The sequence below is a fragment of the Barbatula barbatula genome (assembly GCF_947034865.1).
Source record: "Barbatula barbatula genome assembly, chromosome: 17".
NCBI classification, from domain to species: domain Eukaryota; kingdom Metazoa; phylum Chordata; class Actinopteri; order Cypriniformes; family Nemacheilidae; genus Barbatula; species Barbatula barbatula.
Genome location: NC_136780.1, coordinates 16,266,256 through 16,291,131, shown reverse-complemented (window position 1 = coordinate 16,291,131; position 24,876 = coordinate 16,266,256). Strand labels below are relative to the sequence as shown.

The 24,876-nt window shown below is 38.4% G+C and overlaps 1 protein-coding gene across 1 annotated transcript; it reads right to left on the bottom strand.

Moving 5' to 3' along the window:
* Positions 1-1,770: 1,770 nt before the first annotated feature.
* LOC306906284 (PDZ domain-containing protein 4) lies at positions 1,771-24,345 on the bottom strand (the record flags this gene model as incomplete). The annotated part of the gene is made up of 8 exons (XM_079477551.1): positions 1,771-3,636; positions 5,777-5,878; positions 5,972-6,034; positions 6,442-6,540; positions 6,639-6,729; positions 7,422-7,702; positions 8,894-8,947; positions 24,286-24,345. The coding sequence occupies 8 exons, from the start codon at positions 24,343-24,345 to the stop codon at positions 1,771-1,773; spliced, it is 2,616 nt and encodes an 871-aa protein (XP_079333677.1).
* Between the last annotated feature and the right edge of the window lie 531 nt (positions 24,346-24,876).

Here is a 24,876-nt window from a genome sequence, read left to right as displayed (position 1 = left end):
ATGAGACGTCTCAGAGACGTATTGCAGATGTCAAATAGACGTCTACTACATGAAGTGTGCTATCAGGGTAAGAACGGCAACGCACATCCCTGATAGCATAGCCAGGTTATTTGCATGTACGGCCTCTTCAGATTTTAGATTGCTTTGAATAAAACCAAAAGGATTTGTTGCGCTGGTTGATCGACCAATCGGTGCTCCCAGCTGTTTCCAAAGTTATTGGTTTAATTATGTCACGTGTTGTGCGTTGCATCTTTTGCGCCAAGAGGACCAGGATTAAGAACCACTAGGCTCTGTTTATGTTTGCTAAAACGGTGAGCTGTATAATACAAGTGTATCATTTTAGGAATAGATAGAAACCTATACAAATACATATCAGCCCCCTTGTTTACAGACAGGCCCCCTCAAAAATATAACTCTGGCTATGCCAGTGCCACACATACATCTGAAAGACATATATTTTATGTTGTCATTTAAATTTTCATCTGCAATTGGTCTCTATTGGATATAAACATCCAGAAAATGTTTAAGATTCACACTGTTTATTAGATGTTTTTACACACATGTGTATCTGTGCCACCCGGGATGTATTGAAGTAAATTTATAAAAATGGTCCAGTTTCACAGAAAAATTATTTCACAAGTAGACAATTATCTGTAATGCTGCTCCAAAGTATTACATCAGGACAATTCTGTAAAAATGTCAAGCTTACCATGAAGAAATTATGGTTTTACTATGCTAGCACAGATATCAACATTTGTAGTTTATGTATCCATGTGAGGTCTCTCTTCAAGTTCTTAAAGCATTAGTTTTATTCTTAGTTTTTGGCCCTTACCTTACTAAAAATCATGCACTGTTCCCTTTTTTGGACAAAAATGATTTGTGAGAGTATGAAAGCAAAGCATTCAGTGATTACGTTGCAAAAGTTTTATTCAAAAACATTTAGGAGAACATTCTGTTCTTTTAAACCTGCAAAATGTTATGAAGATTTGGACACAATATATTAGTGTCCTGTATACAATTATTATAGACAACACTGCAACATTTTCACTCGACGGTTTCACTCAACAATGGTTAAACGTTTACAGACAACATGCACACTTTTACAATATCAAAGAAATATCTGCAAATGGGATTTCGCAAGCTGGTCATGATTCAGTAATGATAAAAATGTCCAATGTATCCCAAAAATATACAATCATTGCATCCGATTTGTTTTGGCCAATGTCAGTGTTTGACATGAACATTCACTGTGCCTATGTTTGTGTGCTGAAACGTTTGTGTATTTATCCTTGTGCTTTTTGGTTCTTCAATAAGTAATGTGCTTAGATCAGCTCAATGTGACAGCAAAGTAATGAAAAGTAACAGATATTGACCCTTTTGACCACCTTATATTTTCCTTTCCAGTTGGTCAACCTGCTTTTAGGTTCTTCACCACCATGAGATCAAAATAACACTGTTCCTCGCCATCATGTACAAATGTTAAAGGTTTAAAATATGATTACAAACCAAAGTCAGAACTGCTTTCTTTTCACTTGGTGACAGTCTGCATGTGCATGTGATAATGAAATTTCAAGAAATGTACAACTTTTGTTTTTGAATTTACATTCATTTGGCATTGTACATTATTTTGCTTTTTGTAAGGTACATTTACATCCATCTTAACTGTTTCCTGAATGAACTGCCAAATCAAATGATTTTTTTTGTTCTTCATTGTTCTGCCTGCCTCCTTCAGATGTATGTTAAAACCCCTTCATTCACCAGGTCCACTTGTCAGACTGTGGTCACAGATAGCAAAGGGTTGTACACTTTCTTTCCATCTACTGAACGGGTCCCGTGAGCCAAGAGCTCCTGAATGGTGATCCAGTTGTCCAAAATACGGCGGCTTCGTTTCTTCATGCTCTTCTTTTGGCTGAGCTCAAGTATTGAAGCTTGTCCCTGCGCTCCGTAATCTTGCTCCCTCTCTCTCTCCCTCAAGAAGTCCAGTCGGCTCTGCATCATGAACTCGCGGCGGCGGCGTTGCTCACGAGCTCTCAGCAGCTGCTGCTTGCGTTCCTCTTTGCTCCAGTATCGCCCCATCTTCATTTCACTCACCGCGTCATCATCCGTGGTCATCCCGCTACGCTCCTCCCGAATCTTCATGGCTCTGGCTTTTAGTAAACGGTCTCTGACAGGACGTTTAGCCACGTAACGAGAACCATCGCTGCGGATTTTCACCTTCCACTCCATTCGAGGTGAAGCTGGAGGAAGCGTTGGTCCAATCAGAGAAGTTACAGGGGCAGCTGCCGAGTCTCTATTTACACTGGTCGAGTTAGCAGTGACCTCTATGTTAGTGTGTTTAATGTCTGGGCTGTCATTGGTAGACATATCCCTCAATTGCATGCAGCTCTGGTAACGTGGAGGCAAAGTTGTTCCACAGGGGCGACGGGACAGGTATGGACTGTTCTCTGCACTCCTTCCTCCTTTGACTATTCCAGAAGATAGAGTGCCTTGGGACCCTCGTCGTGCCCCATCCAAGCCTTTCTTACTGCTGCCGCCGTTCCGAGATAATGACCGAACTCTTGTTGCTGGACTGGAGTTCCTGCTGTCTCCTTGTTCTTCGTTCTTTCTCTTGGCCTCGGATGAAGAAGGCAGGTTTAGATTCTTATCTCTACTTGAACCTGTTCTGTGACGTGGTGCCCGAGGTCTCATGGTTGCAGAGGCACTGGAATCTCCAGGGTACCGTTCACTTGCCAGAGGTGTGCTCCGGCAACTTTCCCCACCGGTATTGTAAGCACTTGTACTCTCCTTGTCAGAGCGTTCCCTTTCTGGGATCTCGTTGATATCTGACAGCTCATGGTGGAGCGCCTCTGCAACCCCACACCTTGACTTGGCTCCTTTTTCTTCATCGTCCTCTTCGTCAGCCGGCCAGACCTTTAGACAGCGTTGTCGCAACTGTTGCATCTTTTGAGCCCGCAAAACGTTGCGCCACTTGAACTCCAGATGTCGAATTTCCTCCTCCAGAAGAGCAATTTCATGCTGCATCAAATTCTCATTGCAGTTTATGTCTACAGGAGCACCTCCTACTGCAGAATCACCTCCCGCACCATGGTTCTTCCTGTCGAAATAAAGAAGCGCATTTCCATTCTTCTCGTAAAGGCACCGGATCTCCAGCAGCTCACGGTAACGTTCGTATTCCTCCTCTGTAAGCCCTGGCATCAGAACTCGGCTTGTCCCTGACCCTTGTGATTCAGGAGCACCGTGGTCTGCGGCTCCCACCCCATCTGGCCCCAGTAGCGAGTCATTACTGTAATGGAATTCCCATCCGTGTTGAGCAGCGTGGAACTTGCGCATGCTGCCAGGTGTGTTGGTGGCATTAGTCGTGCACACGCTGGTGGCATCATCAGCCAGTAGGTCATGCTCGGAGGACTCCTCGCAACGTGTGCTTTCATCAGTGCGACCCACCCCACTGTCCAGCTCCTGGCTGTTATTGAGTGCAGTTTGCCACAGGTTGGGCCGGCCGCCTCGGATCCCGCTGATGTCACTCAGCAAGGAGCTAGTTTTCCTATGATGCTGAGGGCTGGGTAAGTTAGAGGCATTGTCCAAATCCTCCAGATCCAGGCCCACATCCAACTCCAAATCCAGATCATCTGCCTCGTTCTAGGAAGAAAAGGGTTTGAGATATTAAAGTTATTAGAAAAGGAAACTAAAAGACAAGTGAGCAAAATATTCCAAACATGCAAAGTATACAGTGGCCAAGTGAGGTGTGACTTTGTATTGTATTGTTGCTGTCACTTATCTGTTTTTATTGTTTTGCCTGTTTTATAGTACAAAAGTAATAGCATGTCACTTGTGTATTTTGATTTTGTGTATTGGTCAAGTGTGCCATGAAAATGTTAATGTAACGATGAGCCTCATCACAAACATTTTAAAGCCCATTTTCCCTGTGTTCAAATTGTGCAAATGCCTAATAAATACTGTAAATATTTATAAAAATTGCAATTTTATGTTTTTTCCTTTTTATTTTGATGTATGCACATTTTCACACTCTCCTACACTCTCAAGAACCCTGCGTTCAGCAAACCAGCGGCGCCTTCTTCTGGTCCGGTCAAGCACATCTCTCACAACCTTCAAAAAACTACTTAAAACCCATCTCTTCTGTGAATACTTGACAGACAAATGAAAAATAAAGTACACTAACCCTTTTCTCTCAACAGGTAGAGGTCTAGCTTTTGTTGAATGTATTAGCACATATTGCTCTTTTATGACATATTGCTTATTGCTCTTTGTAAGTCACTTTGGATAAAAGCTCATTCTTTTTACAGTTTCCTAAATTGTTCTCTTGACATTATATCATCCAGCTTCATGAGGTCTAAACCTGGGAATATTTTGAAATAATATAAAATAGATTTCTTATCTGTTCTGGACTCTCATTGAATAAAAACATTTCCTCATATGTGCCAGTTGCTTTTCTGCCAAATAATTTTGTTATATATTTAAAGGTTTTGTTATCTCCATTTAATACCATCACCTCACATTTCATGGTAGAATTGAAACTGACATCATTTTGGCCACAGTTGTATATTCATGAATACTGAAATGGTCAAAGATGAAAATATTCCCTGTTTGAACAGTAGAGGACAGTGTTTGTCTGGGCCACAGTTTGGATGCTCTATATCTGTCTATGGGGTTTTTCCCATCTGCTGTAGGAGACGTTTAAACAGTGAGAGGTTTCTTAGATGAGCCACCTGTGCTGGGGAATATACATACCCAGGGTCTCAAACACCATCTGTACCTTCCACAAAACACAAACACTTGTGTGCTACTGACCCCATTTGTTCATTTGTATTACTTTATACTTTGTTTCAAACTATTTTAATGTATTGTTAACTATAGGTTCTCATTGACATTGAAAAATATTTTATGATACACATCATACTAAATGAGCTTCATAAACATGTCTGATATCTCAAATGCTAATTTAGTCTATTTGTATTCATGAAATGGGTTTGTTTTTGAATGATGTTTTATTTAAATATTAACCAGTGGGATAAACACGGTTGCCATTCGTTTTTATGGACTTATTTGATCAATCTCACAGTTAAAACATGACGACGGACCATGAAGTTTGGGGCTCATCAATGAAAACATTCGGAGAGTCAGAGACAGTCTCATTTTGTCCTTATACAAGCCTGTTGTTATCATTTCTTTGGTGTTTAATGAACCCATTCTGTACTGTACCTCCTAGCAACACTTTTTAGAGAATTTCTTTGGAAATGCGTAAGCTCCATGTATATATTTCATCATCTGTTTTCATTCCCATCATCAACAAAAACATTGCATTTGTCTGTGACTCTATAGAATGTTTTAAAGGAAATTAAATGGACAGTAGTGACTCATAGTGTGTATTACGGTATGTCATAATGATTCGCTTTCTTGAGCATGACCTTGAGTAGAAGAAAGGATTGACGGACCCCCAGACAACAACATAGGCCCTCCCCATGTTTCCCCTGCTCTCCATTTAGTTCCTCGTCTGAATTTAGCTGTGTCCTATTCTCACCTTTCCTGTTTGTTTTCATTTGTGAACAGGGAACGGAATGAAGCCCATTTCACCTGCACAGTGACACATTTGTTGCTCTTTGAAAAGGGAAAGCAGAGGCTTGACAATATAAATGTTGTGCTTTCTCTAACATTATTCAATACATTTGCCAAACCAATTCTTTTGACTGACTAGCTTGAACACAGAAACGCACTTACAATTATTTATCCACTTTTCCAGTTGTTTTAAGGTTAATCTCACCTCAACGTCGGGTCGAGCCAACAGTAGAGAAATATTGGTGCTGTCCTCTCTGGTTAGGATGGCTACTGCGTCCTCTCTGTTCTGAACATCCATGCCATTTATCTGAACAGAAACACATTCAGTGCAGGTTTAAATAATCCGATAAACATCTGTAAGGTCATTAATATGATGACAGAGAGTATTGCCTTTTGTTACCTGTAGTATTCGGTCTCCCTCACGGATTCTCCCATCTTTAGCGGCAATGCTATCGGGGTTCACCTGCAATGACAAGATAAAGTACATCGAGCTCAGACATCTTAAAGGAACAGTTCAACCAAAAAGGTCCTGTCATCATTTACTCCTCCTCTTGTCATTTCAAACCTGTATGACTTTCTTTCTTTAATATATTTTGAAGAATGCTGGTAAGCGAACAGCACTGGACCCCGTTCACTTCTATTGTACAGACACAAAACCAATGCAAGTGAATGGAGGCAAGTTACCAACATTCTTCTAAATATCTTCTTTTGTTTTCTTCGGAAGAACTAAATTCACACACGTTTGAAATGACAAGACGGCGAGTAAATGATGACAGAATTTTCATTTTGGTGTGAACTTTCCCTTTAATATGACATTTTAGATAAATGTATATTTTGTCTAACGGTCAAATAGAAAGTTTCATTTCTCACCTCGCCCACGTAGATACCCAGATCCTCTTCATCATCTGTGCGATAACACACCGTTAAACCTAGTTTATCTTGCTGGCAAGATTTATACAGTTCCACCTCCTAGAGAAAAGAAAACAGAGATAAAGCACTTCATCAGTTTATCCAACCTAAGAGACGTTTGTGAATCTGCGATAGAGGAAATTTAAAGAGACAATGACCTCATACTCCAGATCATCCTGTCTGTCCACCTCATGTTGACTAATATCAAAATAATCTGTTGGGTCGTAGTACACGTGGTCTAGAGGTGGTCTGAGGAGGAAACACAATATTACAGACGAAATCGAGAAAAATCTACATTCAAAATGGACCCTTCTTGAGTTATTACAGTAATGAAATACATTATTTCTGTAGCACCAGACGGTAGAGCAAGAATACTTTTCAAACTATCGTTTTTCAAATAATATTTTCCATACATGCTGTCCAGAGCCCCTGATAACTAAACACCCCCCAAATACACTGTAAAACACAGATATTCACTTATTGTGTAACAATATTAAACAAAATATTTTTAAGTACTTTAAAGTGTATTTCTAATGCAATATTCCATGACTGAATCAAGTAAAATTACCAAAGCCAAAGTTAAGGTAAAGCATTAAATGTGCATTGTCTTTTATATGCATTGTCTTTAAATACTTATATTTAATCAGTTATTTCAACCAATAAGAATAATGACAAACTGTAGACAGTTATCAACATGAACAAGCATTATTTATAACTGTTTAATGCTGCTCAAATGTGCCGTATTTAAACCAATATTACATAATGTAAGATGAATGCAATTTAATTGTAATTTAAAGTGCAAGTTATACATTAAACATAAATGATAAAAACAAGCAGACCTCATTAATTCCCATATTTATTTTCCCTACTATATGGCAGTAAATGGGGGATGAGATCTGTTTGGATACTGACATTCTTCCAAATACATTTCACACACTTACAGCTGGTTGAAGAGGTAGGGCTCAGGTACGGGTGGAAGTGGAGGAGATGGAGGTGATTCTGGTCTATTGTGATGGACGGGTCTGCCTAACGTCACCATGTGCTGGAAACTGATATCTGTCTGTGTCCCGCTGTCCACACAGTCAGTCATAAGGATCGGTATGGTACCAGCAGCTCCGGGCACACCTGCTTTCCTCTTCTGACCCCACCTCATGTTACGCCTACAGTTCAGCGCATGTAGATTCTGATCCCGAGGGTGGTGAGCTAAACCGTTGCTGTTCACCTGCTTTAAAAGAGAAAGTGCCAGGATCAGGACTGCTCATCTGCACAGTATTACCGATTTGGTATGTTAAAGGATCATTTCATGGATGTAAAAACAATAAATAACGATAAAACAATAAATCGTTTGTAGATGCTAGCTGTACAAACTAAGCTAATCGCTACGAAATGACCATTCGTGTGAGCTCGTATCAACATATCCACGGATGATGTGAAATATAAAAAACTAAAACATTTAGAATTATAAACACAATTATTATAAGTTGCGGTCGTTTTTACTTCCGTGTTCTGCTGCATTTCTGAGTGAAAAGGAATTTCAAAGGAGAAAATGAGTGGGCGTGGCTTGCATATTTTTACTGCGAATTGAGTGGATGTATATAATCAGCCGTTGCATTTGAAAATAAACTGGCAGAAGATTTACGGTTGAAGGGGAGGAGTTAACAGATGCTCCGCCCAAGCCGTCTAACATACGTCATTTATGATGGATAGTCATTACAGGATGGAAGCCCATTTTCATATTTTAATTTAAGATTATGAGGACACATGAGTTTTAAAAAGAGAATGACTCACATTGCAATTCTTTACAATAGACGCTGCAATATTTCATGGAAAAATAAGCATTGTAATTTTTTATTTCTCGGGGACTTTAAAAGTGTAAAAATTAGGAGATGCCCATTTAACAGATTATTATTAGAAGCATGCATGCCATAATACAATTATACAGTAAGACATATGTGATAGCTACGTGATGTTACATCATAAAGATCCTTTTAATGTCTAGGTAGAGCTTTTAAGTAAATTCAACGAGTTTTCCCAGACAGGGATTATTTTAAACCAGGACTAAACTTTAGATAAATTTACAAAAACATTAATTGTGTGTATTTTAAAACAAAACAATGGCACGGATGTTTTTTTTTAAGATATGTCAATGTAAACTCATTTTAATTTAGACAGCTCTAACGTTTATTTCAGTCTATTCTTAAACCCTAAAAGCCCCTATATGTATTATGCCAGAAACAAACACATAAATTAAAGACAGGTGTATGAATGCCACACTCAGTAAACACAACAAACATGTTTCATAAACATACACGCACAATACAGTATAAAAAAACATCCAAACACGTCACTTCAACAAATTTACAACATTTAATTAAAAATCACATGGAAAAAAAGAAACAAGAAGCATTATAACCTTAAATCCAACTTCTCCATTGAAAGAACACAGCATGCTGTTTATCTGTCCCTTCTGAGAAAAGAAAGAAAGTATTATTAGAAAAGAGTATTAAAGAGACAGCAGTTCTTAATGCAAGTCTGGTTCATTTAGCGCTGACGGGACAGTCGAGAAACTGCAATAAGGGAAACTACAAACAACTCAGCAGAATGAAGTCACATGGTGATAAATGACCACAAAACTCAATATGTGCAGAGAGGAGCATTTGTGATGTATGATTCAGGGTTTAACATGAGCGATTCACAGCTGTGGTTTAACCTGCCCAATGGCATTCTCTTAAGATGATGTGCTTTCCAATAGGTTTCGATATATTTTAGTAGTGTTTATAAGCAGCAAGATTTTCTATGTATTTTTCACAAAGGTTGATCTGAATCTTTAATGACTTTCTTCCATATAGCACACTTTTTTGTGGGTCTCGTGTGGCCTCACAGCAAGAAGGAATCAGTAGTGATACTTTCCTATGTGATTTTCTCCTCGTATTGCCTTGAGTTTCCTTCAAGCACTCTGCTTTCTCCCACCATACAAAGACATGTGCATCTGAGGAGCACTTCCATATGTTTTGGGATCGGTGGCATGCTTTTGATTTGAATTGCAAAAAGAATTTTTTTACAATTATATATACAGTATATAGTATAGACGGTTTTAATGCAACAGCATTAAAACAAACTTTACTGCGTACATGCTTTTGTGGCCCAAACCTAACGTCTGGTACACTGCCCTTCCTTCCAGGCATTTGTGCTTTTATAAACCCTTGAAATGAATCGGTGAATAAATCTTCAAATTAGTATTCACACATTGTCAAATAATGTTTTACTGTGTTGGTTCGGCTTTAACTCCTGATCCCTGTGGCAAGTGAGATGAGAAGGATCAGAGTGTAAATATTGAGCAGGACTCTGATAGAAACAGATCAGGATGAGAAACTAAATCAAAGCATTCAAACCTTCTGAAATGCAGCCCGCCCAAACACAGACGCTTCCTCACTTTCTACTTTACACAACTCACGATTTTCTGGTTGTTAAAGGAGTAGTTCGCCTTCAAAAGGAAAATTCTGTCATGGTTTACACGCCCTCTTGTTATTTCATACCTGTATGACTTTCTTTCTTACGCAAAACACAAAAGAAGATATTTTGAAGAATGTTGGTTACAATAGAAGTGAATGGGGGCCGTGCTGTTCAGTTACCAACATTCTTCAAAATATCTTCTTTTGTGTCCTGCGGAAGAAAGAAACTCATACAGGTATGAAATAACAAGAGGGCGTGTAAACGATGACAGAATTTTCCATTTCAAGGAGAACTACTCGTTTAAGGGGGTTGAAATAAGTATAGATGAAGTTATTTAGTGCAGATGCATACATTTAATCTGTTTACAAAGTCGGCACACCAAGGCTCCAAATAGATTTTCTCATATGATTTGTTTTTGGTCGAGTGCATTTGATGTGTTTGAATCTGTGCAATCATTTATCTCATTGTGCTTCTTAAATGCAGATTGTCTGATTGGCGGCCATGCTTGTTTGTTTTGGGATATTTGGAATGGGAAGACTGTACTTCCACCGACTTGGTTATGGACCAACTGGCTCAAATTATTAAAATATTCGCTCTTTACAGCCTTTCAGCATAATGAAATATCCCTGTTTCATCTCTGTGGGTCCTTCTCAATGCCCACTTTTTACTCTCCAATCAGTTCCTCTTCCGGTGACTACAATAGTTCTGAATCAAAACTCGCTACACTTTTTGTTTTCTCTTTTTTTCCCTGAAATGCATCTAATTATGAAAGTAACATTCGTTTCACATCATCTTTAAAAGCGTTTGGTTTCTCCGGGCAGACCGTCCATGCGCCTTCAGTTTGCTGACACTCACATATGGCTCAGACTGACCTTGTCCACCATCAGGAGATTTCCGTACACCCATCTGTTCATCTCAAATCTATTTAAATGCAACATTGCTGCTCTGATTTGCCAGAATTTGCAACATTAGGCCCGAGGATTCAGTGTCCCACAGCGTTTAATAGTCTCGCTGTAAAGGTTCTCCCCCTCCGCTCTCTCCTTGTCATATCACATCCAAGGATACGACCACCATGGGCACTGGCTTTCATAAACGCCATCATGCACGCAGTTTAACGTCAGAGCTATAAACACACACTCACTTGGAGCATAGTTTGGATGGACGGTTTAATTAACAGCAAGCAATGATTTATTACATAGAAGACGTCCTCATCTCGGGCACAGAGGCATAACCACATCCCCAGCCACTAATTCAAGCAGTCGTAATGCGGAAAACATCTTTACCCGCACGTCCACTCCTGCGGCTGCAGGGCTATACGTCCAGAGATCCTGAACAATGGGGGGTGGGGGCAGATAAATGACTGCAGAGGAAGATAAGGCATGTTCTTAGCTTTCCACCTGCTGTATGTCTTGCACAGTAGTCAAGATATTAAACCTTCGGAATGACCGTGAGCCCAGATGGACATGCGGTACGATGTATTACAACAAAACAAAAGTTCTGCACGACCGAGCATGAATTTCTGTCCGTCAAAATGCTCGTCTAGAAGCAGACCAACAGAGAGAACACTTTGGAATATGGAGTAAAGAAACAAAGACAGGGCTAGTCTTCAATATTCCTTCACAAGTAGACAGAAGGGGGAGGGGAGTTCAAAGACGGCGAGAGACAGAGAAAGACAACCACGGAAGGGGATAAGGAATGGTAGATAGACCTTGGAGGGAGGGGGAGAAATGGGACTGATTTTAAGAAGAGCGAAAAGTGCATAGAAGAAGCTGGAGAGAGATGTAAAGACTGAGTCTGAAGTGGTTAATGGGATCAGTAATGATGCTGAGATGCTGGTTGGCCACTTATCACCTTCCATCATCTTCTCGAATGGTTTTTAGAAATGGGCATAGGTGCAGATCACTGCTGGAGCACTGGTAGAAGAGTTATAGATATAGAGATCATATATATGCAAATCCAGAGGGAAGCCACGTGTTGGTTTTTGGACGTGTAACCACAAACTCATGCTAAAATAAACACCTTAGATACTTACACATGATTTGACAACAGGTTTTCTAAAGAGTAATCTCAGGACCCACCAACATTATTTGAAATGAAAACATGGGGGAAAATACACATGCTTTTTGTAGAGTAGTTTGTATTTCCCTGGCCTTTGTATGCATGGAATATACGTTTACTTGCAATCCCCAAAACACCTTATGGTACACTTATTTTTTAACCCAGAGATCGGTCAAAAAGGGTTCACATGTTGGGTTAAAATAATCCTATACTGGGTTGTTTCAACCCAAAATGCTGGGTTGGTTTTATCCATTGTTGGGTCAAATATAACAACCTGTCATACTACAATAAAAGTGGTTTGTTCCTTACCTCAAATACGACTTAGAATACTGAATTAGCGCCTCTACCAGCAGGACAAAACTTTTGTCTACCGACATTATAAAATGATACATTGCGCAATAATTTTGCAATGATGACACGTATTGGAGTGTGAGTTTCAATTTAAACATTCACACATTTTGAGCAAGAAACACAACACAATTTACTTATTACATTACATAAAGCACAGAATATAAAACAACAGTCCAAATATTCCGAGTGTACTGAGGTCAAACGACCATCTGCAGTAAATCTTCACAATCCTGTGTACTTTCGGGTTAAAGACACGTTTAAAATCATCGCCAGGCGAAGTGAACCGTCAACTGGGATTGTGAAATAGCATCGGCTCTCGTTTATCGTGTCCGATTGCGTCAGCTTTGAACGTGAAGTGTTATTGGCTCTCATAATCGCTAAGTTCATGATGTTCAAACGTTTGAACGAGACCAGACTGAGACCTGACTGCGTGCGTTGAATTCACCGATATCTACATATTTACTTCTTAGTTATTGCTTCAATTCAGAACACACGTTGTTTTGTAATATACCGTTTTGTGCTAGTTCATGCTATAAATACCTGCGACTGTACTTTCACTCGTGTGTTGCATTTTGTATGGTTGAGAAGTGTTTAGGTTTAGGGTGGGGGTTGGGATAGTGGCTCCAAAATATCTTTAAAACCCTTAATATTCATGAAATATTGATACGGAGTAATATGAATAATAACAAATACGAAGTATAAAATGCATAAAAAGTGAGCAATCTTAAGCAATGGAATACACTGCATGTCAATACACATGACATAGTACGTTTAGTACATAATAAGCTGCTTGCGCTAGAGGGCGCTCATCCTTAAGATGGAACTGTTATCATATAAGTTGTAATAAGGTGCTTGTACACACGATCTATAGGTTCCTTTTTTGGATCATAAACATTTTCTGGATTCATCTCAAAAACCATTTATATCAAAACCATTTCAATTGCTTGTCATTCAATTGTTACATACTTAAAAACACAAAAACGATACAAACTTTATTAGGTGTATTGTCTGGCTTCTTAAGACTTTATTTGTGAAAGGATAATAGACTTATGGACTGATAGTTTTTTGTGTCATTCACTGCAACAGTCAACTCAATTTGGATGAAATCATCTTTATCCATAGATTAAGTTACGATTTCGTTGTTTTACAGGAATTAGAGCAAAGCGTTTCTGCTGTGGGTGCATGCAGGAACTTCTGGGTTACCACATTGTGTTTTGCTTTTGACAACAGCCATCAATTACAACATTTTTAATGGCAGTAACCCATTAACAGTCATCATGGAGTGTAATTTTCAGTCAGGGAGGGGCTCATTTACATCCAAATTGTAAATAATTTACATGAAATCTACAGCCCAGAGTGTCACTGAGTGTTATCAAGCACAACGGACGTCTTGTTTCCAACAATGGGTGAGTAATTAGCTCCATTTTGTATGTTCCTTCATAGAAGCCTGATAATGATGTTCCTAAGAATTAATATGGGCACTAATGTGCAGATATAAAGTATGATTAGACTTTTTTGCAATGTAAGGATCGGAAGGGGGTCTTTGCTACTTAAATAACAGCTCTCGTGATTTTAGTTCTGCATAAGACATAAAACTAATACTGCTTTTTTTTACATGTTGTGGTAGTGTATGCATCTCACTACAAAACATTGACACCTGTTTTTTTCTGCGAATGAGAACAAACCGAGAGTGTGGTGCATCAGTGATGTAAGTGACCCGCATACTAATGTTCGCATTCATCCCCTTGGGGCTTCCCAATCGACAGCGGTTGAGAGTAAATACTCTCTATACAGAAACTCAACACTGGGAGCAGCAATACATTTACTCATATAGCTTGAAAGAGCTTTGTTGAATCATTAAGCCTGTAGCTACAAATCTTCTTTGAGATACTGCAAGAACATTTAATTTCCCCTCTGTAGATTTCTTTCTGTGTTTCTGCCGGCTTTTCTGAACATCTGTCAATTAAAAATGCATTAATTCTCTCTCTTTTCAGTAGATATTATCATTAAGTATGAAGGTATTCGAAGTAAGTATTTGAGATGAATGGTTTTACACATGCAACATGTATTTAAAAGATGTGTTTTGTGTGTAGAAATCATCCACGCATGACTCATTTCATAGCCTGCAGACAGTTTGTCAAGAGAATTTGCTTTCACAGTCGGCTGCCATGAAGCGGAGCGTTATCTTGTCTACTGGGGCCATGCTCCTGTAGATTTATTGAAATGAAATACAAAATTATGTACGAAAAGTCTCTTAAAAAACAAGCCAATTGGATGATGTCGCAGCAGGCATTGTTTGTGCAATCTGCTTTTGTTTGCAAAGCGGATCATTATCATTTTTGCCGTATCTTAACACATACTCCATGAGAGAGTCGATATCTGCTCTCTCTTGACTCCCCTCTTTAGTTTTTTCTCTGAGATATCTCTGAGATATGTTAAAATCCAGCGAGTTCTCTCGCTCCAGTATCTAAGCAATCACCATAATATATATTTAATGTTTAAAGAAGGATTGTTGGTATTAATGCTGTATGTCTTTTAACTGTCTATGCAATCTTGGTTTAGTATGTCACAATGCATTCTGGGATTGTTTAATCTGTAAGAAGAAATGCAATGCAATGCCGCTTTAGGATTCGTAAGAATTTCAAGAGACAGCTAATTCTTATCAATTTGATAAACAGATAAAAGCAATCCTGGAATCCCTCCACTTATCCCATCCCTAAAGTCACTGGAGTGAAATCAAATAGTACTAAAACGTCCAAATAAGATGGTATAACTTTATACGTATTAGCTACCTCATGAAATACTTACCAATTCCTGTTTGTGACTAGTGTTGGATCCGTCTGCCAGGGAAAGCTTTGTTTTTTTATATTCCGATGGTTTTGTACCGTTCACTTTGTATGAATTAATACGAAATAGCAACGTTTTCGAACACCTACTTTGGAATTTTGCTAAAACAAGTATACTAGAGGGCAACATTAGTGTCCTACTACCAAATCCTTCACCTCATGCCAATGATGCCTCAAAATACTGACTATGCAGGCAGCTTATCAAGATTTGGGAACAAAGCGATTATCTGTGTGGGTTCATACCAGTATTGCGGTCATATTCTCTCTATTACAGCCCTTTGACCCTTTCATTTCTCCTTTACGTAGCCCCACACACACATCTGACAGCGATACCTGTTGGGGTACATACTGATGAGGTGAAAGATGAACCTCACTGACACACTGTTGACACTCATTTCCATACTGAGTAGATCTTGATCCCTCCCCTGACGATTAACTCCACCGGGATTAATTAAACACACACATGGTGTTCAGCCCTCATTACTGAACACTCCTGTGATCTGATCTACTACTAATGTGCCGTGTATGTATGCGTGTGTGATGTCTGGGAAATACCTCAATAAAATTATGCAAAAGGTGAAAACAGGAAGCACTGCATTTAGTGGTGGTTGCTAGTGCAACATGCTAGGGCATTGCTATGCAGTAGCTGGTTTTTTTTGAATTATTAAGCATGTTGATATGCAGTTGCTAAACTGTTATGAGTGTTTCAAATGCATTGTTATGTAGTTGCTAGGGTGTTTTAAATGTCTTAAGCTTGTTGGTATGCAGTTGCTAGACTGTAATGAGTGTTTCAAATGCATTGTTATGTAGTTGCTAGGGTGTTTTAAGTGTTTTAAGCTTGTTGGTATGCAGTTGCTAGACTGTTATGAGTGTTTCAAATGCATTGTTATATAGTTGCTAGGGTGTTTTAAGTGTTTTAAGCTTGTTGATATGCAGCTGCTAGACTGTTATGAGTGTTTCAAATGCATTGTTATGCCGTTGCTAGGGTGTTTTAAGTGTCTTAAGCTTGTTGGTATGCAGTTGCTAGACTGTAATGAGTGTTTCAAATGCATTGTTATGTAGTTGCTAGGGTGTTTTAAGTGTTTTAAGCTTGTTGATATGCAGCTGCTAGACTGTTATGAGTGTTTCAAATGCATTGTTATGTAGTTGCTAGGGTGTTTTAAGTGTTTTAAGCTTGTTGATATGCAGCTGCTAGACTGTTATGAGTGTTTCAAATGCATTGTTATGCCGTTGCTAGGGTGTTTTAAGTGTCTTAAGCATGTTGATATGCAGTTGCTAAACTGTTATGAGTGTTTCAAATGCATTGTTATGTAGTTGCTAGGGTGTTTTAAATGTCTTAAGCTTGTTGGTATGCAGTTGCTAGACTGTAATGAGTGTTTCAAATGCATTGTTATGTAGTTGCTAGGGTGTTTTAAGTGTTTTAAGCTTGTTGGTATGCAGTTGCTAGACTGTTATGAGTGTTTCAAATGCATTGTTATATAGTTGCTAGGGTGTTTTAAGTGTTTTAAGCTTGTTGATATGCAGCTGCTAGACTGTTATGAGTGTTTCAAATGCATTGTTATGCCGTTGCTAGGGTGTTTTAAGTGTCTTAAGCTTGTTGGTATGCAGTTGCTAGACTGTAATGAGTGTTTCAAATGCATTGTTATGTAGTTGCTAGGGTGTTTTAAGTGTTTTAAGCTTGTTGATATGCAGCTGCTAGACTGTTATGAGTGTTTCAAATGCATTGTTATGTAGTTGCTAGGGTGTTTTAAGTGTTTTAAGCTTGTTGATATGCAGCTGCTAGACTGTTATGAGTGTTTCAAATGCATTGTTATGTAGTTGCTAGGGTGTTTTAAGTGTCATAAGCTTGTTGGTATGCAGTTGCTAGACTGTTATGAGTGTTTCAAATGCATTGTTATGTAGTTGCTAGGGTGTTTTAAGTGTTTTAAGTTTGTTGATATGCAGTTGCTAGACTGTTATGAGTGTTTCAAATGCATTGTTATGTAGTTGCTAGGGTGTTTTAAGTGTTTTAAGCTTGTTGATATGCAGCTGCTAGACTGTTATGAGTGTTTCAAATGCATTGTTATGTAGTTGCTAGGGTGTTTTAAGTGTTTTAAGCTTGTTGATATGCAGCTGCTAGACTGTTATGAGTGTTTCAAATGCATTGTTATGTAGTTGCTAGGGTGTTTTAAGTGTCATAAGCTTGTTGGTATGCAGTTGCTAGACTGTTATGAGTGTTTCAAATGCATTGTTATGTAGTTGCTAGGGTGTTTTAAGTGTTTTAAGTTTGTTGATATGCAGTTGCTAGACTGTTATGAGTGTTTCAAATGCATTGTTATGTAGTTGCTAGGGTGTTTTAAGTGTTTTAAGTTTGTTGATATGCAGTTGCTAGACTGTTATGAGTGTTTCAAATGCATTGTTATGTGTGTTAAATGTGTTGCTATACAGTTACTTAAATGTTGCTTGAGTGTTTTAAATTTGTTGCTATACATTTTCTAGGGTGTTTGCAAAGTCTGTTTATGTGTGACTATACCGCTGCTAGGGTTTGATGAACATTTCAAGTGTGTTGCTATGCAGTTGCTCATGTGTTCTGAGTTTTTGAATTGTGTTGCTATGTGATTTCTGGGGTGTCCCGAGTGTTTAAAGTGCGTTGCTAAGCAGTTACTAGGGTTTTATACATACATTTATACATATTTGCAAGTGTCTTGCTAAGCAGTAGCTAGTGTGAGTGTTTTTAGGTTTCTAAAGAAACTTCGATAAGAAAAAAAGATCTATGATGATATGTCTGGCACAGTGACGCAGGGTGTGGTCGAGCAAAGTCGCAGCACTGTGTGTGTTTTTGTGTTGACATAGACAGCGATTCTTTGATCACTTTAACCATATGCGTGCCATATGTTCATTAATACTAATGTAACTACACAAAATTCAGTGTAAGAAGACACATTCTGCTTGCCTAATGAGTCTGGTTGCCATAGTTACAGCATCCCATTGCACTGCAGCTCAGAGAGAGAGGGGAAGGGGGGCTCAGAGTGATTGATGGGTGTGATATCGCTAGAGTGCCGGGCAGATTGATGGTGTTTATTCTGCTGTTGGTTTTGGCAGTGGAAGAAACTACACATGTGCCTCAACATGCACATCTGATCAACACTTTCCTGCTTTTATACTGTTGATGTGTTTGTGTGGGATCCTTTTGTGTTTCCTCTAAGGCTGATTTTCATGTTTCAAATCTCATACTGTAGGTGGAAATGGATTTTCAAAGCACATTGAAAGAGCAGCGTTGTCTGGCAACTCAGACGTTTAAAAAAAACATGTGGGTTTAGTGAAAGGGGACTAAGACATGATTTAAGAAAATGATTACATGATTGGCCAGTTGCGACATTCCAAGGGTTGTAACCGCTCAAAACGAACAACACCCTATAACTCGGATGCTGCAAATCACTTTGAGGGGTGCAGTTTAATATTACACAAATACATTATAAATATATTCTTTAATAACATATATGATATTATATTTACAAATTATTAAACCAATTTGCATGTTTGTGACATTTGAACGTCGGTCCTTACTTTAAAACGGCTCTTCCTCGCGGAAGGTCTGCATTCGGTAAAAATAAATAAAATAGTATTTATTTAATTTATAATATTAAATATTTCAAATTTACATTTCATCTCTAGTTTTTTTCTCATGTGGCAAGTAAGCGGGATAGCATATAATCAGCCGGCTGTTATCACGAAATAAGCCCCTTCAGTGTGACACAAGACCCTCCGCTTCTGCCATAACAACCGGCTGCATGTACATTATCTCTTACTTATTCTTTTGTACGTTTTCAAGAGAACAGTTGATCCCAAAAAATACAAATTTGTCTTCTTTTATTTGACTCTACATTATTTATTGTTGTGCCAGAACCAGGACTCAAGGATTCAGGAGTATAAGGATTATAATGGAGTATTAAAGAGAAAAACATTTCCTTTAGTAATCATCTATGCTTTGTTGTGAACTGCTTGATCTGTGAATGTGTGTTTTGTGTATTCTAAATGTTTTATTCTTTTTACACAGTTTGCATGTCGGCATTGTATTTCTTTCCAATATTAAATGATTTCAGATTGAGACTCTTAATCTACAGAAATCATTAACAATTTTCTCCGCCTCTCTTTTAACTGTATTCTTTTAACTAAATTAAGAAGAATATTTTCATTTACAATGTTTTTAAATGATGTCTAGGGTCAGATGTGGCCTAGTGGTTAGAGCGTGATCAGAAGGTTGCAGGTTCAAATCTCAGTGCCAGCAGGTCATGACTGAAGTGCCCTTAAGCAAGGCACCTTACCCCTGATTGCTCTGCAGTAATGTGCAACTGTAAAAAAACTACTTGTAAGTCGCTTTGGATAAAAGCGTCTGCCAAATGAATAAATGTAAATGTCAGGCCGGGTTTCATAGACAAGGCTTAAACTAGTCCCAGACTAAGATGAATGTTTGAACAGAAAATAACTTGCCCAGACATATTTTAAAATATATCAGTGCCATTGTTTTGGCTTAAGATGCACACCAGTTGTTATAAAAGCGATTTAAATGTCCTTATCGAACTAAGGCATAGTCCTGGTTTAAACTAATCATTGTTGGTGAAACCGGGCACTAATCTATTAGAATATTATGATAATTTTTTCCAGACTTATAACAACAGGTCTTTTTTCTGGGAATATGGTCACATGTGTTGCATTGTGTTTATTCTCACGTGTCCTCAGCATCACCGGCTCTAATGCTGCATTTGATTTACATTGAACCAGAGTCAATAGCCTGAACCAGTCACTGTTTCACTGCCTTAGCGCTGCTATTTCCTTGAGGAAATGCAAATGTATGTGTCAGTCAGTCTGTGGTATTTGAGTTGCGCTTTAAATGTGACTCACTTGTGTGACGAATATTAAATCCAGCAACTGCGGCTATGATGAAACTAGAAGAGAGATGAAACTCAGATTAAACTCGACAGAGAAGCCCAGAAGATTTACAGTCAGACACTGTCACGGACAGCCCCACCATTCCTGAGGAGCTACTAAGGTCCATCGATTAATTCCTGCTCTGCGATGTGTAGAAATCAATTACTTGTGTCGTCTGAGGTCCAAAAGCCGAAGAAAAAAACGTGGCTATCCATCCTCCTATCTATCTATTCATTCCTCTAATGCTCTTCATCATCTCTATCCTTCAGCTCACCTCTCTATGACCCTCTTCTCAATCTGTCATGACTGAAGTCCAGCTCTCTTTAACTTTAGCTTTATATAATTTCCTTCATTATAATTTTAATTCCAGAAGAAAACTTTGAGGATGCTTTTCGTAGCTCAGAAGATTTTAGATTTATTTAAGTATCATGTAAAGTTCAGATATTGGCCTCAGATGTTTCTTTGGTAGCTTGGACAGTCTGAACCTATTTTACGAGACCTCATCTAAAACTCTAAATGTGAGACTCTTTTCAGAAAAAACAAGCAGGACAGTTCAGCAAGTCTTTATTTAAAAAGGAAAAAAGGTTTAGCTGTCATCTTGTCCTTTATTTGAAGGGGTATTTTTGGTTTGCCTTAATGTTCTCTAAAAAGTTTTTTGTAATCAAACGTTATTCTTACATGTGTTTACATAAGTAGAACGTTAAACAAAATCTGATATAACATTTCCATAACTTAATGAGAAACTAATGAAAACATTATTATTATTATTTTATTATTAGAACATATAAAGTATATCTTTTTTTATTTATGTGTAGTACTATAAGCTCCATTTGACGTTTTACCATGTTTCCATAGAATTCCACATTGTCTAACACCGTCGTGGACTAGATGTGATGTATGACATTTAAAAGGTTAAAAGTTAATATATTATCAATTGCAGCTTGTCGTGTATCATTGGAGCGGCCGGTGTGGACAAAAACTCAAAATAACATGGAAAAGATTTGTTGCGATTTTGTGTCGCGTCTAGTGTTGACACGTGTAAGGGTTACTTTCAACACGTCCATCTGCTGAGGCTGAAGAGAGATGTTGGGAGCAAGACTGCACACTCACCACACAAGATTTATACAGCACAGCACCACAGCAAAATAAATAATTTTTCACCTGAGTTATGAGTTTGCGGTCTGCAGTGAACAGCAATAAGAGAAAAAAAACCTTTTGCGACGGTATTGAAGTCTTGCCCCTTGAGGAGGTCAAGTGAATTTGTGCTTCGCAGGTGTACTCTGCGATTTCAATCTCGTTCAGATCGAACAAGCTTGTTTTTCTCACACAAAATTCAGAAACATAATGGAGCAAATTACATACAGTTTGTCGGCTCGGGAGTTGTTTCTCAACCCAGGAGTCCTCGGAGAAATCAAATCCTGTCCAGAAATCTCCGTGATTTGCGGTATTGTACTTTTTTTCTACAATACTTTCTCGCATTTCTTTTGACCTTTGTTGAATAACTTTCGCAGGGTTTCTCACTACACTGCTTGGTACCTTCATTATGTATGTAGACCATTTGACCTTTTTTGAGGTAAAATAACAGTTTTTGGTTCATATACTACACTCTTAAATCGGTTAAAAACAGCACGACCTGTCCTTAATTGAACGCATATCTGTGTATAGTTCAGGACCAATACATTTTGTGTTACTATAAACTCAAAAAATGTAGCCCAAAATGAACACAAAATGACTCATAATGTGTACATTTTAAGATGACTGTCAACAGCTGTCCCAATCGTCTTGAATTCACCCTGCATGCAATTCCAGATTAACTGTATTATTTACTGTAAATCGAAATATTGAAGAAGTGCTAAAGCTAACTATAAAATCATTCCTGTGCTATGAAAACCATTTATCACAACAGACTTAAGTAGCCTGAACCCAGCATAAAATGATTTGCTGGTCCTAGTTTTAGGGTGGTTTGAAGTGTTTCCATTTCCACTGGTTGTTAAATATGCTCACAATGTTAGGCAGGTCGGGACCTTTAAACAAGTAGATCAATGATTTGATAGCACAACAGAGGTTTAAACTTTAGAGGGTATGTAAACCAATTTATGTTTTATTACTTTGCATAATATTCTGTGATGGGAATATTTTTTGATGTCTACATTTTTTTATCATTTTATTTTCTACAACCTTACCCCACACCGTTCCAAACCTCTTGGCATTTTTAGATTTGAATAAAGACATAATTTAGTCGCTTTATATCTCTGTTTTTTTATATAGGAGAAACCTCAGTGGTTTTCACTGAACATTATTGGCATGTTTGTTTTCTTTATTTCTGGTATATTAGCATGTGTGAATCAATAATCTAGATGCATAAGAAAGGATGATGTTGGTAATTACACGGTTTCAGACTTTTCCATCTGTACACAGACAGCTCATTAGTGTTAAAGCTTCCAGTTCTCTGCTAATTGGCTTTTGTACTATCAGCCGTCTCTTATCGACAAAACTTTCTATCGATGAAACACATGCAGTCTGGGTGCAATTTCACAACCAGAAAAGCGTTTCGGGTATCTTTGGCTTTTTCTTTCCTACAGCAATGGCATGGCTTCATTGCAAGTCACTTCTGCACATTTTATATTAACTGATAAAAATAATTCACAGTCCGTAACAGTTGTAAATCAAAACCTCCTTCCTTGTATGCAATGTTTTGGATGGATGGAGTGTTTTCTTCCAGCAGTAATAAAGCTCATTAAATCTCATTAGAATAAGACAAACAAACAAGCAGTTTACAGAGGAAACCTGTGGGAACAGGATTACAAGGAGAGATAGTGAAAGGGTTTAGACTGCAAATATCAGAGTAAATTAGAAGCACATGTAAAATGAGAAAAAGATTGTAATAAGGTCAGACAAACTAAAGATTCAATGAACTGTTCGCATCACATATTTGTTTCACACATAATGCAATTTAACCGGATGCTAAATGAACTAAAATGTAACTGCAGCATTTCTATTGTCATGTTCCATTTTAATTTATAAATATACGTTTGGGAGGAGCCTAAACATTCAGTCCTGTCAATAATAATATGTCATAGTTATGTGCATTTATACAGTAAGTGGCTGTCTTTTCCTTCCCGTGACAATTCGTCTGGCATCCCTCCTCCTCCCCATCTCCACATTCACTGTTCTTATGCTTCCTCTGTGCATTTTCACTATAGGGTGGTTGAGGTCTGAGCTCAAACGGAGCCTCGAGGTTCAAGCCCCCTTTAAGGACAGCAAGCCATGTTTACCATTAACTATTAAGTCTGAATGGACAGACGAACTCGTGAAATAGTTTAAGCTTATTCCGAAACCCAGATGTATTTGACTTATGTATTTGATGTATGGTGCTCTTAATATTACGCTATTACTGCACAGAAAGCAGATGTCAAAATTTATTTTATTTATCAGAAACAGAAATATGTAGAACAAGATTTAAAAGAGCTTGCTTAGTGGCTATACTAACGAAACATCCTAACCCAAAATTCTACCTTATCTGTTTAGTAACCAAGGTTCAATCTGAAACTTGGGTAACACTTCAGTATAGGGGCGATTCTCACTATTAAAAAGTGAAAGTGACCTATTTGTCAGTTATGGAGAACCATACCTGAAATGTGACCTCTGCATTTAACCCATCCAGAGAGTAGTGAACACACGTACACCCGGATCAGTGGGCAGCTATCACTGCAGCGCCCGGGGAGCAAGTAGGGGTACAACTAACAACTTTCTGGTCACGAGTCCGAATCTCTAACCATTAGGCCACGACTGCCTATTAACCAGTTGTTAGTAGCATGCCTATTTTTGCCATATTGGCTGTTTATTAGTACTTACAATGCACATATTCTGAATGACCGTACTCTACTTCCCTAATTCTACCCAACTAACTATTAATAAGCTCAAATTAAGAGTTTATTGGGGAAGAAGTCGTAGTTAATGGTTTGTTAATAGAGATAATTGCCCCCTATACCGAAGTGTGACCGAAACTTGTTAGATCATATTATAGGACTTGAGGAAGTTTCTGTGATATGGTGTCTTTAATTGCTGGTGCGGTGCTGTATAGACTCAGAAAATCAATTTCTAGCTTTTCTATGTAAATAAATATTGATACAGGTTATGTACAGGTGCAAACAAGTGACATCTGACATATGCCAATTTTGATTCTTACCTGGAACATGACCCGGTATTGCTCCTCGGGCTTCTGCACCACGCACATGTTGCAACCCATTCTGACGGCCCCAAATCCGTCGGTTCAACAATAGCTGTCCGTCTTTTCCCACCAAGGTCGAGTTGTGCTAGTTGAGAAACAGTATCATGCCCTAGATATCCCTGGGCAGATGTCACAGTTGTTCAGTTCCCACTTTACACTCATGTACTGAATGGTTTATAGTGTTCTGGCTATACTCCAGTTCAATGTTCAGAGACGGTACACATGTAGGTCTTTGTGCTGGTTTTAAAAGAATCCATTAACAAGCTTTTCAGCTGCCGTTTAAAAAAAAGTTTAAAGTGCAAAAACCTGTTCAAATTAAACTATTGTTAATTTGACTGCACAAAAAGTCACATCTCAAGTCCGTTGTGCACTATGTGTGATGCTGTGCCACACTCGCTGCCCCTCACTAATGTGCTTAATTCAGGAAACGTGAATGAAATTATGGCTCTCTGCCACTGTCACGATTTCATCAAAGTCACTTTCTCCAGCGCTTTTAGTGGGACTGCAGCCATATTATTTCCAAATCAGTAAAGGCTTGTGTTATGTTCA